Here is an 18,731-nt window from a genome sequence, read left to right as displayed (position 1 = left end):
TGAATATTTGGGTTGAAGTGTTCTGGAACAATGTTGTAAAAACAACTTAACCACTGATTTTTAGTCGTGTCCTCTTTTGGAAGACCAAACAAAGTAGTTTCGCTTTCGCAACGAAACACAGCGTCTTCACAACATGGCGGTGGCAGCAACAATAAAGTTACGCCTTCTTTCTTTGCGTGAACATTTGGGCGGCGTTATGCAAATCTTACCACATCGTGACGTAGACGAGGCATTTTAGGAGGGCGTGGACGAGTCTTAACTTTGATAAAGTATATCTCTTTGGTTTTGAGACTTTAGTCTTTGCAACTTTAGGGATCTTATCTATTCACAAACAGCTTGTAACACTCCAAAGAGAAAGAAAAACTTGAAATCGCATCATATGACCCCTTTAAATATCACCTTTCCAAAAGCTTTACAATTAATGTGAAATTATTTAGCAATCAATTTTTATGATTATTAATAGAATGCAATAAAATTATGAAAAGTTCTTAATATTTTTGCATATTATTTAAATAACGCATTTCAAAATGTATATTTATTAATTTTTATAATAATAATACTTTAATAATAGTTCATGTCAGTTTTTATATAATTATTTTTAATGCATTTTATTTAAAAATTGGCATTCCAAAAGCTCTACAATCAATGTTCACAGTTAATCAAAAATCATTTGTTATGATTTTTAATGGGATGCAAATCCCTAAGGTTGTAGTGGTAACCAGGTGCAGATGAGTAATCGCAAACCATGTGACTGACAGGACAATGAAAGAAAACAATACAAAGGCCAATCACGTAGAGCACTATAGCAACACCTTGGCAACCATCCTAAACAGTCTTGTATTATGATGGCATGTTTCTAGAAAAAGTAAAAAAGTTTCTAGTAAAAAAAAAGTTTTAATAATAATAAAGAGAATTTTATTTATTCATTTTTAGTTTGATTTTATAAACAGTATACTTTGAAAACTTTTGAAAGGGAAAATCTCCCATTGACTTGCATTGTTAGAATGTTTATCAAATACAGTGCTGATGATGCCATTGTTATATTTGCATACGGAACTGTGATTGGCCTTCTGTTTTACATTCATTTGCATACTCTGTTGTGATTGGTCTTTTCTTTCTTGCATCTGTTTAGCCATTTAAAGGTGCAGTAGGAGATCTTGGAAAATGCTAACTTTAGCCTGATAGCACTGAAAGCGAACATCCCACCCTCCCTCCAATCGCCGTCCAAAGCCACGCTCCTGAACGCATATACGCTGACAGACCAGAATACCAGAGACAACATTATTACTACAATAGGCTACATCAGCGGTTCCCAATTCCAGCCATGTTCCGAAGTGAAGTAAACTTCAACGGATTTCCCCTGCTCAGGGAGTAGGGAGCAATGAACACTGTGTAGGGATCATATCGATCGGAACACAGTTCAGACCATCTCATCTCCCTACAGTAAGATAATATCTGATTAGGCATACCTGAATTGCTAACAACACGCTAATCGCGTTAGCAACATGTTAACAACATACTAATTGTGTTAGCAACATGTTAACAACGCGTTAATCGTGCTAAGAAACATGCTAATCATGTTAACAATCTTTAAAACATGCCATCAACATGCTAATCATGCCGTGTTAAACAGGTTAGCAACATGATAAAATATGCTAGAAACTTGTAAGTCACGTTAGTAATGTGGTAAATACTGCTAGCAACACGTTAACAATGTGCTAAAACGTGTTAATAGCATGTTAGATATAAACCCTGCTGAAGAAAAAAAACAACAGAAACCATCACATAATTTGTAATGGTTTTAATGCAAACTGTAATGGACCCTGTGAGTCTCTACTGGTAACTGGTCACCTTCTATTGGTGGCTTGTTAAAACCAATAAATCCTAATGGAATGTGTCCCAAAACACACTACAGGAAACCATTTTTTAATGGATTTGATGGTTAATAGCTGATGGTTTGTAATGGTTGTAATGGGTTTTGTAGTGGAAACCATTAAGAATATTTATGATGGTTTCTATTGATTTTAGTTTCAAACAAAGATTTGTTCATACTTTTATGAGAAACACAAACAGTCACAGTTCCATTTGCACTCTCAAAATATTTCAACAATTATAATTTTAACATATTTCTGGTTGAAATTGCAAAAGTACATTTTAGTTAGCAGATGGAGTTGTTGAATAAAACAGGCAGCGGTTGCTCCGCAGTAAAGTCCATGACAGACTTTACATCAACAGTTGTGCAGATGTTCTCGCACAAGCTGAATGAAATGTGCAGCACATCGACTCATTAATCATATAGTTCTTATACAGCTGCTCGTGTTCTCTGGGAAATGTAGCGCAGGGTCATTTTTCAACACTGAGTCTAAGTTTGTTTGTCAAGGTAGAGAGGACGAAACATATTACACTGTGAGAAATATGTGTGTGTGTTTCTTTGAGCATTAGCGTGTAAGTATAACCGAGTTTTCCCCAACTTTGCCTCAAGGTGGACTTCATCATGAGCTTTCACCGATTGCTTTATGAGACAGGCCGTGATAAACGAGGGCTATCTGAGGAAAACGGAAATCAAATCACCCCCGACAGGCAATCCACATGACCACTAGCGTTTCCGCTGAGTCAGTAGTATGCTGTTGAGAGCGAGTATTGCTCGCAGATAATCAGTCAGGTAATAGCTTCCCCTTCTTAAGAAATCCCAGCCATCTGTTTGACCCTCTTTGTGTCTCAAAAGCATCAGCAGAGGGACGTCTGTTATATTACGCAACATTCTCAATTAAGTTTTGAGGATTTGTGCATTAGCTTGTTCATTTTCGCCTTATTAGATTGCTTATGTTTTGAAGGGCTTCTCTCTCAGATTTCTGAGAACAAACTTTTGACAATATGATGCAACACTGAAGAAAATGCCTGAACCCAGTGACCTCAGTAGCTTGATTTTATCTTACCAACATTAATATGCTATATATAATTTATGATTAATTGATTAATGTGATTTTTAATAAGAATCTATCATATTCCAAATGAAATATAAAGCATTTTATTGGTAAATTAAGAATAATCTTTTTTTCTCTCTTGCAGCTATCAAGCTATCAAAAATATATATATATATATATATATATATATATATATATTAAATCAAACTATTAAAAGTATTACTATAATTAAGTATTATTATAAAAATTTTGCCTTTCAAAAAGCTCAACAATTAATCAACAATCAATTTTATTATAGTTATTGGGATGTAAATCATATTGGATGATCTTGCATCTCATTTTTAATTTTTCCATCCAAGCTGGTGACTGGAAAGTCGCTAACGAGGAGCTGACTGTGTCCTGCCGTTACATCATTAAGAACCAGACCGCCGGTGACCGCCTGAACATCAGGGTGGTGGCCGTAAACCCTGGCGGCCGCAGCCCTCCTGCCACTCTGGCCGACGCTGTCCTGGTCAGAGAGGTTGTGGGTAAGTCAACATTTTACTTCCCAGATACTGTAGCTTTAAGTTCCCCCTGCCTTTTTCATAAATAATCATGCCATGTTGAGTTTCCTTTGCTTGGCCACAGAAAAAAAAGTGCAACCAGGGACATAAAACAACAATGACCAAGCAGAAAACCACAAGATTTATGCATTACTGATATAGCTGCCAAATGACCGTGGTGTCATTCATTTAATATTCATGAGCCATGCTGAAAAGTTTCATAATTTTCCTTCCTCCTGCATCCAAAGCCAGTCTTCCTTAGACATAATAACTGTAAATGTTGGAACATAGAGTTACCCAGCCATTGCTGCTCTAAAGATCGGGGGCCAGTTCTCGGGTCTCAAGTATCCCAGACCTTAGAGCTATCTATCTCGAGAGGTGAAGTTGGAACCACGTTAACCCTACCGCTCATGCTGTGTTACAGGGCCCCCTAATTGGCTCTGAGAGGTTGCCAGTTGTGAAAAAATAAATCTACCTGACAAGCGTCTGGCTTTAGTGCGAAGAGGTGTTGCCTTACAAACCCTCTCAGATCAGACAGCAGTGTTAAAAACACCAGAAAGAAATATTTTTGCTAGAAAGAAATCTTTGTTGTTGCATGACTTTAGACAGATTTTTAGTAGTGCTTTTTTCTCAAAGTTTTTATATTGTTTTTTCAGTACAAATTAAATGTACTAATCCCTTGACCTTTCACCAATAAATGTCCATGTTGACTATAATTTTTTTTAATTTATGACACATGTATAACCACTTAAACACTCACTGTGTACATACGCACACACACAAATAAAAAAGGAAATTATTAAAATAAATAAAAATACATAAAAAATAAATACTGATAATAATAAAAAATAATTTTTTTAAAGTAGGCTTCATCGTCTTCATCAAAGGTCCAAGTATGTCACATTCGCCACATTATCGCAGCCGTTATGTAAACTAGTTTTCGTGCACCAATGCTTGCAGTCACTTTACATACTCCAAGGGTGTCCGGCGTCTAAAGAAAGAAATCATAAATGTAGAATGGAAAGTCAAGCGGGATTGGAATGTAATTTGAATCTGGTCTACGCAAAAGAGGGGGAGGGAAAGTTTGGCAGATCTCCGATTAAAGGTCTTCTTTCTACATTCCCTCCAATGCACTGAGGCATGTCATGAATTGTCTTTTCCAATGAGAAAAACCTCTGTTGCATATCCTTGGAAAATAGTTAGTTGCTAAGTGCTATGCATTAACAAAGATTACATGGAGAAGGTTTTACATGGCTTCAAAGCCATTGACAGCTAGCCGCCTTGACCAGTGTCAAGCTACTTCCTTTAAGAGCGATGGCGACAAGTGTGAATGGGTCGAGTCGGAGGGTGGGATACATTTCCCAAATGTTCTCGCACTGCATAAGAAGTCAAGTAGCATCTAAGGTTACCCCAGGAGACTTTTTAGCTCGCTAGAGATGCTACGTTTATTTAGAGGCATGCTGTAGCTTGTAAGAGTTAGCATCTGGCTAATGCTTCAAGGATATTTCCAGATACCAATTCACCTTTTTATATGCATTGTATTGCAGATTAAAATGCAGACTGAAATGCAAAAGCTTTTTAATTCCATTCATGTACTAAAAAAAGATGTCATATTTTGTTGCATGGACTAGCGTCCATTAGAAATCAACGCTAAACTGCGACTCTAAGATGCAGCCTTTGGAATTATTTGTAATTCAGCAGTTTTAATGTAACTAAAACTCTCCATCATAAGTTATTAGTGACAGGTGTGTAATAGGACTGATCTATTTTAAGCCGTGATGAGTCCAACAGAGCCACCATTAGCATGTTGGCTAGCTTAGGGTGTATTAGCGTAATTGACTCCTCATAATGTTTTTAGTCTTCTGTTTCCTTCTGTGTTTAACTTCAGTGCATCTGCATATGGTTTTGCAAAAGATTTTGGTAGTTTTTTGCTGCAGACTGTTTAACCAGCACAAGATGAAACAGGCTGACTGCAGCTCAGGGTGAAATTACAGTTAGTTTGCGCTCTGGAAGCCAGGGTCACGTTAAGGTTAGCAAGTCAGTTTTCTGGTTCAATAAATAGTGCTATCCTAGCTAACAAGGAACGTTCTCAGAACTTGTGTTAGGAAACAGTGAGGAATGTTTTCTCTAAGTATAATTAAGTAGACTTTTATTTCATTAATACTGCATAATCTGCAAGTACAAGTTTAAAATATACTTTTAAAATTTGAACATATTTTAAGTGCACATTGAATACAATAATTTAAACTTCTTTGTCTCAAGGAAAGGAAAAAAATGCAAGAAGAAGAAGACCAATCAGTCCATTCTAACTCTGTTTTCAATTAATATATCTGGTAAAAGTTGATTTTGTCAAATAATTTGCAGCTAACCTGTCTTATTTTCTTACCTGCAGGGCAAACCGCAACCTGTTGTGTCATGGACAAAGGATGACCAGCCTCTGGATACTAAAAAGGTGAACATCCGCAACAGCGACAAGGACAGCATCTTCTTCATCCGTGCCGCCGAGAGAGCCGACTCCGGCGTGTATGAGATGTGTGTGAAAGTGGACAGCTTTGAGGACAAAGCCCAGTTGACTCTGCAGATTGTTGGTAAGTGTTCATACACACCGTGGACCACGGTTTAGGTTAGTTTTTTTTTTTTTTTTTTTTTACAATTTACTTTGTTGACCTGTTCACCAGAGTTGGCTGGACCTCCAGCCAGCGTCAAGATCGTGGACTCCTGGGGTTTCAATGTTGCTCTGGAATGGACCGAACCCAAGGATAATGGAAATACAGCAATCACTGGATACAGCATCCAGAAGGCTGACAAAAAAACAGGGGTAGAAGCTCTTTAAAAAATTTTGTTTATGAAAAAATAACATGGTATTACTGTGATTTTTTTTGAACATGGTAACATTGCAATAGACAGTGCAATGTTTGTTTGGATGCTTGCACCGCTTGCCCCGCCTCCTGGGTCTTCTGATTGGTCCACAGTTTTGGCACTGACATTGATGAGCGGCGTTGCGTGTAAAAGTTGAAATTCTTTTATCTTGACACGGCATCCTAACAGCATGGCGCTCATGTGTGAGATGCTGAGAAAGACACAAAACGTGAGTGCAGTGGCATGTTTACATAGAAAAACAATGGAAAAGTAGCGCATCAGAATGGAAAAAGTGCTCTGTGTCAACAATGTTTCTTGGTGTTACAATACTTTTTACTATCCAAGCTCAACATTCAGAGACAGCTATAATTGTGCCATTCATAGTTTAAATTTCTCCCATTTTAAGTTTTTTGACCGACCCATCTAGTCCTCCACATCAACACTGCTTTGACCAGTGGGGCCGGATTGTGTTTATTGTATCAATGGCAGACTGTGGCGTGTTCATAAAACTGTTTTGAAAACTATGTTTATTCATGCCGTTCCTTTCAGTGGCACTAGTCAGCCAAATGATCTAATTAGCTCAGTTGTACACTGTCAGTAGTCGTGTCTGGAGTAGATGGACCTGTGCTGCTGTCTCTCCACAGGACTGGTTCACAGTACTGGAGCATTATCACAGAATGAATGCCACTGTTTCAGACCTGATCATGGGTAACACCTACATCTTCAGGGTCTTCACTGAGAACAAGTGTGGAATCAGTGAAGAAGCCACTGCTACAAAGACCTCAGCCACCATCCAGAAGACAGGTGAACCAGCTTTTCTGCGTTTTGTGTATTTGACAGTTGAATTGTATTTCTCATTTATATATACACACACACACACACAAACACATATATTTTTAGTATTATTTAAGTACTATTATATTTTTTATTAATATTTTGAAATGATACTAACATATAGATAGTATATTTTCATTTGAAATTTTGATTATAATTATAATTACAAATATTTTTTGTAATTTTGTTATGTGCTTTTTTTTATTTTTGTTTCATTTATTTCATTTTAGTTCAGTTTTTAGTTGATCCAGTTAGAAAGGCAACATTTTCGTTTGAAGTTTTTCATCAAACAATTCTATTTTAATTCAGCTTTATTTTAATTAACAAAAATGTTTTAGTAGTTTTATTTTTAATTAAGAATAGTAACCCTGGTCTTGTCTTTTGACATTTATGCATTTGGCAGATGCTTTTTTCCAATGTGACTTGCATTCAATTTACAAATATTTACATGCAAGTCCTCACAAGTCTTGCAAAAGTTTTGCAGTGTTTTTCAGGCATCCAGTGGCTATTCTTGTTATTCTTACTTCACAGATCTTCATGATGTGTTTTTATAGGTATTGACTACAAGCCTCCAGAGTACAAGGAACACGACTTCAGCGAGGCACCCAAATTCACCACCCCCCTGGCAAACCGCAGCACTACTGTTGGCTATAACACCAAGCTGCTTTGCTCCGTTAGGGGATTCCCTAAGGTACATGGGACATAAGCAGAACAAGTGTGCTGGAAATAGTTTTCAGAATGTTCTGACAAGGTTATGAACAAACATTGTTCCAGTAACATTAATAGAGCGTTCATTCAGATTTATCTGGACTTTTTAATAACATTCTCAAAACATTAGCACAAAAACATTATTTATACATTGTTTATGGGATGTTTTTAAAATGTTTTTCTTCCTACTAATGTTCCTACTTGTTAGTTTCAAATGGTTTAAAGAACATTCGAAAGTAACATTCTCATGTTTGCAAAATTCTAAAATGGAACGTTCCCTTAATGTCTTTTCTAACATTCACATAACCAAGAAAAACATTTTTAAAACTGAAGGCTTGTAGTTATTTTATTTAATTGAACTTCAATGCACATGCTCATGTGCTGCATTATGTATGTATGCATTTTTACAATCAGTTTTTAATCTGCATGCAAATAATAAAGTTTAATACTCTTGTTTTAGTGCACTGTTTAATGGTAATTAGTGTTTACACGACAAATGCAATGTGGTCACATGCATTTCTGACTACATCTGAATGTGGTTTGTTTGAGAGATCTTATTGCAGAACATCCGATGGACTTTGAATCAGATCACCTGAATCACTTCAGGTGTAAACGTCATCTGAATCTTTACGAGCAGTCCAGCCTCATGCAATTCAGTAATGTGTTACATTATTGTAAAGATGGTGCTGATGGGTATTTTGTAATGAAGTCTGTCGCAAAATCAACACTTAATCCATCAAGAGCTGTTCAACAGTTCAGTGTAGGAATCCGCCACTAACATGCCACCAGAGATAGTGCAGCTCCTAGAGGGGAAGATAACTAGACGAGTGACAGATAAGTGGGATTCCTACATCACTATGATGGGGTGAGCTTCCAAACACCGATATGTGGAGGCCACGACACTGGGATCAGACAGACTCACGAATGAAAGTGTCCAAAATGAACACTCTCCAAGTGCCAAATGCATGTAAAAATGGCTTTGGTGGGTGAATAAAAACCCAGTGGCTGCTAACTTTATAAGGAAATGTGACGTAATGCATGTTAGGCCACGTTCACACAGCAGCAGAATACGGTTGTCAGTCCTGTATTTGAGAATACGTGACACTGGGATCAGACAGACTCACGAATGAAAGTGTCCAAAATGAACACTCTCCAAGTGCCAAATGCATGTAAAAATGGCTTTGGTGGGTGAATAAAAACCCAGTGGCTGCTAACTTTATAAGGAAATGTGACGTGATGCATGTTAGGCCACGTTCACACAGCAGCAGAATACGGTTGTCAGTCCTGTATTTGAGAATACGGTTACATTCACACACAGTTCGGTTATTTACGGGTGTGACAACCGCATTCTGTAACCGAACTCACACCTGTAAATTTTCAGGACTCACAACCGCATTCTCAGAACGCACGCGCTGTGTGAACGGAACAGGACTGGACAACTAGTTGTCTGTCACGTCATACAGTGCGAGAGAGAGCTGCTCTGCCGCACAAACGTGCGTCTACTGTGTGTTACGTGTTTTCATGTGTGCTTTCGGTAACTTACAGTGACGGAGAAATGAGCTGCGTGTCATCTGAACGTTTTAGATTCCATCAGTTTTCCACTGGAGCCGCTCCCATCAGTTTTGTGCTCTGCGCGCGAGTCAAATGCTCCACTCTCCACCCAAATATAAAAGCTGCTGTCGGTTGATGAAGATTTGACGAAAGATCTCTTTCTCTCTTGTCGTGTCAGAAAGTGAAAAGACTTTCAGTTTTATGCAGGTCACCATCTTTGATTTTACTTTGGTCACTGTCGCTATGGTTACTAGTAAGGAATACAGGCTTGACTCCCGTTGCACGTTCATACAGACAGTATTCTAAACAGAACTGTAAGCTGCTGTGTGAACGGGACATTTCGAGACTCACACCTGTAAAGAAAATGCGGTTGTCAATCCCAAAAACTGAGTGTGAAATAGCCTTATATTGTTGTGTAACTTTTAGCTCAATGGAAAGAGTACCATTAGCGGTTTATCTGGGATGCCTAGTTTTTATTATCAGTACATATATGAAATATTTCCATATTAGCCTAAGCCACCAAAACAAAATTGTTCTCATTTCTCTTCCACTCATAAAAAATGTGAAAATGTTCCAAAAGCGTTTTTTTGTTTTGTTTTGTTTTTTGCAGTGATGCCATAGTAAAAGAACCATTTTTGGTTCCCTAAAGAACCTTTCAGTGAACAGTTCTTAAAACAACATTCTTTCTTATGGTGAAGAATATTTTAATAATCAAAAGAACATCACTTCCAATAAAGAGTGTGACATTGGCCGTTGTGTGAAAAAAAAACAATTGTGAAATAGATCTTTCCAGTGTCTTTGTTCATCTTTTTACCAATTATAGACTGCAAATGTCACATTTTTATTGTTTTCTGACTTCTTTGCAGCCCAAGATCGAGTGGATGAAGAATCAGATGATTATTGGTGACGACCCCAAGTTCAGGCAAATTAACAACCAGGGCATCTGCTCCCTAGAGATCCGCAAGCCCGGCAACTTTGACGGTGGCGTATACGCCTGCAGGGCCAGGAACCCGCACGGAGAGGCCTTGGTTACCTGCAAACTGGAGGTTAAACGTAAGTGACTGTCGTAGACCTAACACACGTGTGTTTTTAAGGTGCCAGTGATACAGTTTGGAACGTGCAAAAAAGGATTTCCAGTCATGATGAGTAGTCTCAGTCTTGATTGACAACATTATAAACCAACTAAAACAGGGTTTTCTGTCCTTAGTGAGTTTTTCTTTTTCATGGCCATGGAAATCTTCTGACTGTGATTTCAAAGCCCAGAAAAGTCATGAAAATGTCTATAGAGACTAAACGCATTATCTAATTATGCTCAGCTCCATAATATTTCATGGAAGTGCAGTGGCTGTGAAATCATTTTCTGCACGTAATCATGAATGACTGGAAAAGTTGTGGCATTTCATTGGTCTAAAACGACTGAATTGAATTACGGTCCATTTAAATATCCAAAAGGATTGCATATTATATTGGGTTATGTGCAAAATACTGAGAATGTACATTTAAATCAGCTCTGTAGATTTAGTCAAGGCCACATTTAGAGTGATTCAACATCATGCAGACGTGTTTGACTGATACATTCATGAACCAAATCAAGAACACTTTGCTGGTGCTGAAAAGAAGCTCTGTATTTTAAAGAGAAAATCAAATCATGTTGATTCATTTCGGTAACTTACAGTGACGGAGAAATGAGCTGCGTGTCATCTGAACGTTTTAGATTCCATCAGTTTTCCACTGGAGCCACTCCCATCAGTTTTGTGCTCTGCGCGCGAGTCGAATGCTCCACTCTCCACCCAAATATAAAAGCTGCTGTCGGTTGATGAAGATTTGACGAAAGATCTCTTTCTCTCTTGTCGTGTCAGAAAGTGATAAGACTTTCAGTTTTATGCAGGTCACCATCTTTGATTTTACTTTGGTCACTGTCGCTATGGTTACTAGTAAGGAATACAGGCTTGACTCCCGTTGCACGTTCATACAGACAGTATTCTAAACAGAACTGTAAGCTGCTGTGTGAACGGGACATTTCGAGACTCACACCTGTAAAGAAAATGCGGTTGTCAATCCCAAAAACTGAGTGTGAAATAGCCTTATATTGTTGTGTAACTTTTAGCTCAATGGAAAGAGTACCATTAGCGGTTTATCTGGGATGCCTAGTTTTTATTATCAGTACATATATGAAATATTTCCATATTAGCCTAAGCCACCAAAACAAAATTGTTCTCATTTCTCTTCCACTCATAAAAAATGTGAAAATGTTCCAAAAGCGTTTTTTTGTTTTGTTTTGTTTTTTGCAGTGATGCCATAGTAAAAGAACCATTTTTGGTTCCCTAAAGAACCTTTCAGTGAACAGTTCTTAAAACAACATTCTTTCTTATGGTGAAGAATATTTTAATAATCAAAAGAACATCACTTCCAATAAAGAGTGTGACATTGGCCGTTGTGTGAAAAAAAACAATTGTGAAATAGATCTTTCCAGTGTCTTTGTTCATCTTTTTACCAATTATAGACTGCAAATGTCACATTTTTATTGTTTTCTGACTTCTTTGCAGCCCAAGATCGAGTGGATGAAGAATCAGATGATTATTGGTGACGACCCCAAGTTCAGGCAAATTAACAACCAGGGCATCTGCTCCCTAGAGATCCGCAAGCCCGGCAACTTTGACGGTGGCGTATACGCCTGCAGGGCCAGGAACCCGCACGGAGAGGCCTTGGTTACCTGCAAACTGGAGGTTAAACGTAAGTGACTGTCGTAGACCTAACACACGTGTGTTTTTAAGGTGCCAGTGATACAGTTTGGAACGTGCAAAAAAGGATTTCCAGTCATGATGAGTAGTCTCAGTCTTGATTGACAACATTATAAACCAACTAAAACAGGGTTTTCTGTCCTTAGTGAGTTTTTCTTTTTCATGGCCATGGAAATCGTCTGACTGTGATTTCAAAGCCCAGAAAAGTCATGAAAATGTCTATAGAGACTAAACGCATTATCTAATTATGCTCAGCTCCATAATATTTCATGGAAGTGCAGTGGCTGTGAAATCATTTTCTGCACGTAATCATGAATGACTGGAAAAGTTGTGGCATTTCATTGGTCTAAAACGACTGAATTGAATTACGGTCCATTTAAATATCCAAAAGGATTGCATATTATATTGGGTTATGTGCAAAATACTGAGAATGTACATTTAAATCAGCTCTGTAGATTTAGTCAAGGCCACATTTAGAGTGATTCAACATCATGCAGACGTGTTTGACTGATACATTCATGAACCAAATCAAGAACACTTTGCTGGTGCTGAAAAGAAGCTCTGTATTTTAAAGAGAAAATCAAATCATGTTGATTCATGGAATGATATAAAACACTTTAATGATAAAAACAAATGATTCCAGACATATGGAGTTTATATTTAGCATTGAAAGGCAACTAGCTTAAGATAAATATGTAAAATAGATGTCTAGGTCTATCAGATGATACTGTAATGATAGTCAGATGATCTTCAGTGTGTAATAAACAGATTGCAGTCATTCCCATGCCGCCTTATCAATATCATTGACATGTAATATCAGTGTAATCCAACCTAAGCTACAGTGGGTACGGAAAGTATTCAGACCCCCTTAAATTTTTCACTCTTTGTTATATTGCAGCCATTTGCTAAAATCATTTAAGTTAATTTTGTTTCCTCATTAATGTACACACAGCACCCCATATTGACAGAAAAACACAGAATTGTTGACATTTTTGCAGATTTATTAAAAAAGAAAAACTGAAATATCACATGGTCCTAAGTATTCAGACCCTTTGCTCAGTATTTAGTAGAAGAACCCTTTTGATCTAAAACAGCCGTGAGTCTTTTTGGGAAAGATGCAACAAGTTATTAATACAAATGCCTAACCCAATCCGGGACCTGTTCTTATGTTTGTCAAGTTATCACTCCACATGTGTCTTCACTGGGTCGGACAGATTTATTGTTATTGTAAAATTATTTACAGCCTTTTGAAAGCCGAGAAGATGAGCATGTCAGACAGAACAAGAGTTTGCACATGTCTGAGATAAAACTGGAGTGTCGCTGGATGGTTAACATGCGTATTTATACGGGTGATAACTTTACGGACATTTATCCCACACGTAATGTTTTGAAAGCCAGTGGACTGAACTGCATTCTTGCTTTCGTTCCCAACAGAGCCTGTGATTGCTGATGCTGATAAGAAATAAGTTCAACACCCACATTCATACAGGTCAGTCTCTATTTTTAGATGTGTTCAGAAGTGTAAAGCTCCAGAGTAATTTGACTTCATTGCTGTACTTAAGAATGACACTGCTGTTCAAAAGTTTGTGGTCAGTAAGGTTTTTTTTTTTATTCAGTAAGGATGCATTACATTGATTGCAAGTGACAAAGACATTTATGATGTTACAAACATTTCAATTTCAATTAAATGCTGTTCTTTTAAATGTTCTGTTCATATAAGAATCCTGAAATACATCACATATTTTTATGAACCAGCACAACTGTTTCTTGAGCAGCAAATCAGCATATTAGAATGATTTCTGAAGGATCATGTGACGCTGAGGACTGGAGTAATGATGCTGAAATTACAGATTTGATCACAGGAATAAATTACATTTTAAAATAGATTACAAAAGAAAACAGTTATTTTAAATTATAATAATATTTCATAATATTACTGATTTTACTGTATTTTTTAAGCAATTAAATACAGCCTTGGTGAGACTTTTGAACTCTTTATGCATTTCCAAAGCAAAAATGATATATTTCACTCAGTATTTCATTTAGGCCTACAAAGGCCCTAACTTTGCTTGAAAACTTTTTTTTCTCACTGAAATATGTTTTTGGCATTAGTAAATATTTAACAATACCCTCTCTATTTTTATTTTTCAGTCAAATATATAAATGGAAAATTTCATATAGTTGATTTTGTACAATAAGACGTTTAAATTGTATGTTGAATTTTTATTGTTGAATTTTTTACTTTTGACACAAATGTAGACTTTGGTACTGAAACATAATAATAATAAAATTATATTTAACAAAACATTATACTTAACAAAATACCAATACTTTAACTTGAGTATATTTTCTCCTCTAAATCATACCTTGCTACGTGTACTGCGTTAGGCTAACCGAGTCTTGTCATTTGCACTTATATATTGTTGCTCTTTTGTTAGTTTTGACTGCTTTTATTGTCCTCATTTGTAAGTCGCTTTGGATAAAAGCATCTGCTAAATTACTAAATGTAAATATTTATCACATGTTTATCATGTTTGTCACAAAAAATGTAACACAAAAGAACAGTTTTGAGTTTTTGCTTGGGAAAAGGAGCTTTGGATTGCCAAAAAGAGATTTGGTTCTCTATCTATTTGGGTCCTGACAAGACATCTGTCTTCCCCTCCGAGCCTGGCCTTACATGGGGGGCACTAAACTTGGAGATTACGGCCCCTGCTGCTGGAAGTGTCCGAGTGGCAATTCCCCATAAATTAAACTCGTTATGACTCTATACGTGTACCAGCAGAGAGACTAAATTACATCCGCCTGACTGTGCACCGTTAGACCCTGATGAGTCCTCAGACATCTACTGCTAGATCTCACCACAGAAAACAGTAAAACATGTTGCTTGGATTGTTAGAACTATTTCAGGCCGACTGACACCTGTTCCTTGTTCTTCCTCTCTGCATGCGCTCTAGTCCCAAATAAGGCACAGAAAATGTGGGATCCCTCTCAAAAGGTGAGAACTCATTCCAGAATGTTCCAGCTCCAACATCAGCTCTGATAAGCCACTTCAAAGCTATTATAAAGCATGCATGCAACAACCTAGTATCAGTTGAATCCTATATTAATGCAGAAAGTTGAGATCCTGTTTGTTGGTAAAAAAAAATTATTTATTTTTTATTTACACATTTGTAGAACAAATGTGTAGTGACTGTAGTGTCTTAATTTTTTATAATTTATAATTATTTTATATTTTTCTCCCATTTTAAAATGGTGAATTTAATAAACAGTTAATTTCATTATTAATAAGAAGAAGAATAAACACATATTCTGCCAAGGAACGTAGTTTTTAACCATTTTAATGGTTTAAAGCAGTGTTATTTTAGTATTACTGATATTTTAATTAGATTTTATTTTTATAGCTTCTGGTGTCAGTTTAGTTTTATTTATTTATTTATTTATTTTTATCTATATATTTTTTTTCCCTCCCATTTTACAGTGGTTAAGGGTGTAAATAGTTAATTATATTATTATATTATTTAAAAGTAATGTGTTCATTAAGCATTTTAATTTCTTAAAGCAGTGTTTAAAATCATTAATATACTATTACAGTTTTTGTTAATATGTTTAATTAGATTTTATTAGTATAGTTTCACTTCAGTTTCACAGTTTACATTTTTTGGTCATTTTAATTTTTTTAAATATGCCTATATATGATTTATTCATTTTTATTTTGTATTATTTAGTTTGAGTTATTTTAGTAGTTTAAACCGAAATGTTGCCTTGGCAACTAGCTAAAATAGTTTTTTTATGTATTTTATTTAAGTTTTCATTAACGATAAAGCAACTTGGTGCATAATATGCAGTTCAACGGATATGCCATATGTAATTTTTTATTACTAATTTTACTCTTTCTTTCACTTTTGTAGAATTGTGAAGACGTCTTTTGCTGATGAGAAAAAAAAACATGTACATATGAAATAAAAATATATATAAAAATAGACATTTTCCTCCTTTTTCATAATTTAATGCTTGGCCTCACAATTATGAAAAAGCACATATATTTATTATATGGCATTGACATCAGCAGCTGCCTGTGACATGTATCCATTCTTGTCTGTGTATCGCCGCACATACTCGTCCCTGACTGAGTCCAGTGATGTAACTCGGATCAAGTCCCATCCGGACCTACAGGAGTGTTTGTTCAATTAAACGATAGCCTTTCACCCACATGATGTCTTTTGTCATTTGTCATAATGTCAGCGAACCGAATGTAACATTTACAGGAACGTTCAGGATTCAGCAGGCCGAGTGACCCTGAACACTGTCAGCGGAGCCTTGGAAGACTGAATAGGGTGACATTCATTAGTATGGAAATTATTTCTTTCTGTGACGCAAACTTTGTACAGACACCTTCCCAACCAGTGGAAACTCAGCTGAGAGCAGACGGGTTACTGAAGGACACACACACACACACACACACACACACACAGGCATGAAGATAAATGTGCCTGTGAGAATGCAGAGACTTTGAAAGGACTATGTGCTATGCATGATGTTCATTATCGACTTCTCAGGGTTCCTGTCAGAGAAACCTAAAGCCTCGTGCTTATTTAGTTTGGCCAGCATCATGAAACCCTGAGCCAACACGCAAGTAAAGTTAGTGATGCAAAAGCCTGTTGGAATATGAGAAATAAAACAAATTTGGTGGGGTTCATGCTTAATAATGATGCATAAAAACCTAAAAATTTAAGGTTTTTATGTAGGCCTTGTTGACGCCAAGCAATATGATCATTTTTACAATCCCACTGGATCTCATACTGTAGAATGGCCTTGATTCAGTTGAATGTACTTTAGTATTCCTTTCCTCTTATTAATATAAGACTGGGCGCGGTCATTTGAAATGTATTCCAGTTTTTTTGTTTGTTTTTTTTATTACCTGTTTTAGTGTTTGTTATTATATTAATGTAACATAAAAACATAATCATAAACACATTGTTTCTAGTGCAAATAGTTTGACAGTTTACTGCACATTACTGTGGCTAATAAATCGGTCATTAACAGAAAAATAGCTTACTTCTGCATTGTAAAATATTGAGGTAGACAGGACAACCAAAAATGTCACTCAAAGAAATAAAAAGCTTCACTAGTGAAGTTCAGTCAATCTTGTTTTAAAGACAAGATTTTTGTATTTCAATATGAATGTTTATATATATATTTTTTTAAGATGCTGATCACAAATACAATGCTTTTGCCATGTATGCACTGTTGAGATGTGTGTATATTTCTAAACAGTAGATGGCAGCACTTTTACTGTTTTTAACTCGAATTTAGCTGTCAAAATAGTCAGCCTTAAGCGCAGACACATACTCAGCATATTCAGAGCAGAGAAACAAGCCCAGGGCCAGGCCAGATCTGTGGTAATAAAACACTCTGGCTCTGTTCCAAACCCTCGCTGTCTACTGTCTACACACACACAGCACAATCAAGTCTGGCATTAGCATGTTGCTTGACAAAAGGCAAAATACTCTATATACAGCAAGTAATAAACCAAAGCATAACAAGCACTGATGCCAGCATGCTGCGCTCTAGTCCCAAATAAGGCACAGAAAATGTGGGATCCCTCTCAAAAGGTGAGAACTCATTCCAGAATGTTCCAGCTCCAACATCAGCTCTGATAAGCCACTTCAAAGCTATTATAAAGCATGCATGCAACAACCTAGTATCAGTTGAATCCTATATTAATGCAGAAAGTTGAGATCCTGTTTGTTGGTAAAAAAAATTTATTTATTTTTTATTTACACATTTGTAGAACAAATGTGTAGTGACTGTAGTGTCTTAATTTTTTATCATTTATAATTATTTTATATTTTTCTCCCATTTTAAAATGGTGAATTTAATAAACAGTTAATTTCATTATTAATAAGAAGAAGAATAAACACATATTCTGCCAAGGAACGTAGTTTTTTAACCATTTTAATGGTTTAAAGCAGTGTTATTTTAGTATTACTGATATTTTAATTAGATTTTATTTTTATAGCTTCTGGTGTCAGTTTAGTTTTATTTATTTGTTCGGGCATTTTTATCTATATATTTTTTTTCCCTCCCATTTTACAGTGGTTAAGGGTGTAAATAGTTAATTATATTATTAATAATTATAAAAGTAATGTGTTCATTAAGCATTTTAATTTCTTAAAGCAGTGTTTAAAATATTATTTATTTTTTATTTACACATTTGTAGAACAAATGTGTAGTGACTGTAGTGTCTTAATTTTTTATAATTTATAATTATTTTATATTTTTCTCCCATTTTAAAATGGTGAATTTAATAAACAGTTAATTTCATTATTAATAAGAAGAAGAATAAACACATATTCTGCCAAGGAACGTAGTTTTTAACCATTTTAATGGTTTAAAGCAGTGTTATTTTAGTATTACTGATATTTTAATTAGATTTTATTTTTATAGCTTCTGGTGTCAGTTTAGTTTTATTTATTTGTTCGGGCATTTTTATCTATATATTTTTTTTTCCCTCCCATTTTACAGTGGTTAAGGGTGTAAATAGTTAATTATATTATTAATAATTATAAAAG

The 18,731-nt window shown here is 35.9% G+C and overlaps 1 protein-coding gene and 1 long non-coding RNA gene across 2 annotated transcripts in view; both read left to right on the top strand.

Annotated features, from left to right (window-relative positions):
- LOC107595431 (myosin-binding protein H-like) overlaps positions 1-11,548 on the top strand; it is a 16,970-nt gene extending 5,422 nt beyond the window's left edge. The window contains exons 4-10 of the mRNA XM_016285834.1: positions 3,284-3,451; positions 5,848-6,054; positions 6,145-6,284; positions 6,970-7,129; positions 7,714-7,850; positions 10,285-10,471; positions 11,526-11,548. Coding sequence (XP_016141320.1) covers positions 3,284-3,451; positions 5,848-6,054; positions 6,145-6,284; positions 6,970-7,129; positions 7,714-7,850; positions 10,285-10,471; positions 11,526-11,548 — 1,022 coding nt within the window. The remainder of the gene's footprint in view (positions 1-3,283; positions 3,452-5,847; positions 6,055-6,144; positions 6,285-6,969; positions 7,130-7,713; positions 7,851-10,284; positions 10,472-11,525) is intronic.
- Positions 11,549-11,953: 405 nt separating this feature from the next.
- On the top strand, positions 11,954-16,097 carry LOC107595401 (uncharacterized). Its single transcript, XR_001610264.1, has 4 exons — positions 11,954-12,151; positions 13,594-13,648; positions 15,114-15,154; positions 16,068-16,097. It is a non-coding gene; the product is annotated as an uncharacterized lncRNA (long non-coding RNA).
- Positions 16,098-18,731: the final 2,634 nt, after the last annotated feature.

This window comes from Sinocyclocheilus grahami, unplaced genomic scaffold (genome assembly GCF_001515645.1).
Source record: "Sinocyclocheilus grahami isolate Dianchi unplaced genomic scaffold, SAMN03320097.WGS_v1.1 scaffold202.1, whole genome shotgun sequence".
Classification (NCBI taxonomy): domain Eukaryota; kingdom Metazoa; phylum Chordata; class Actinopteri; order Cypriniformes; family Cyprinidae; genus Sinocyclocheilus; species Sinocyclocheilus grahami.
This window is presented reverse-complemented; position numbering and strand designations above follow the sequence as displayed.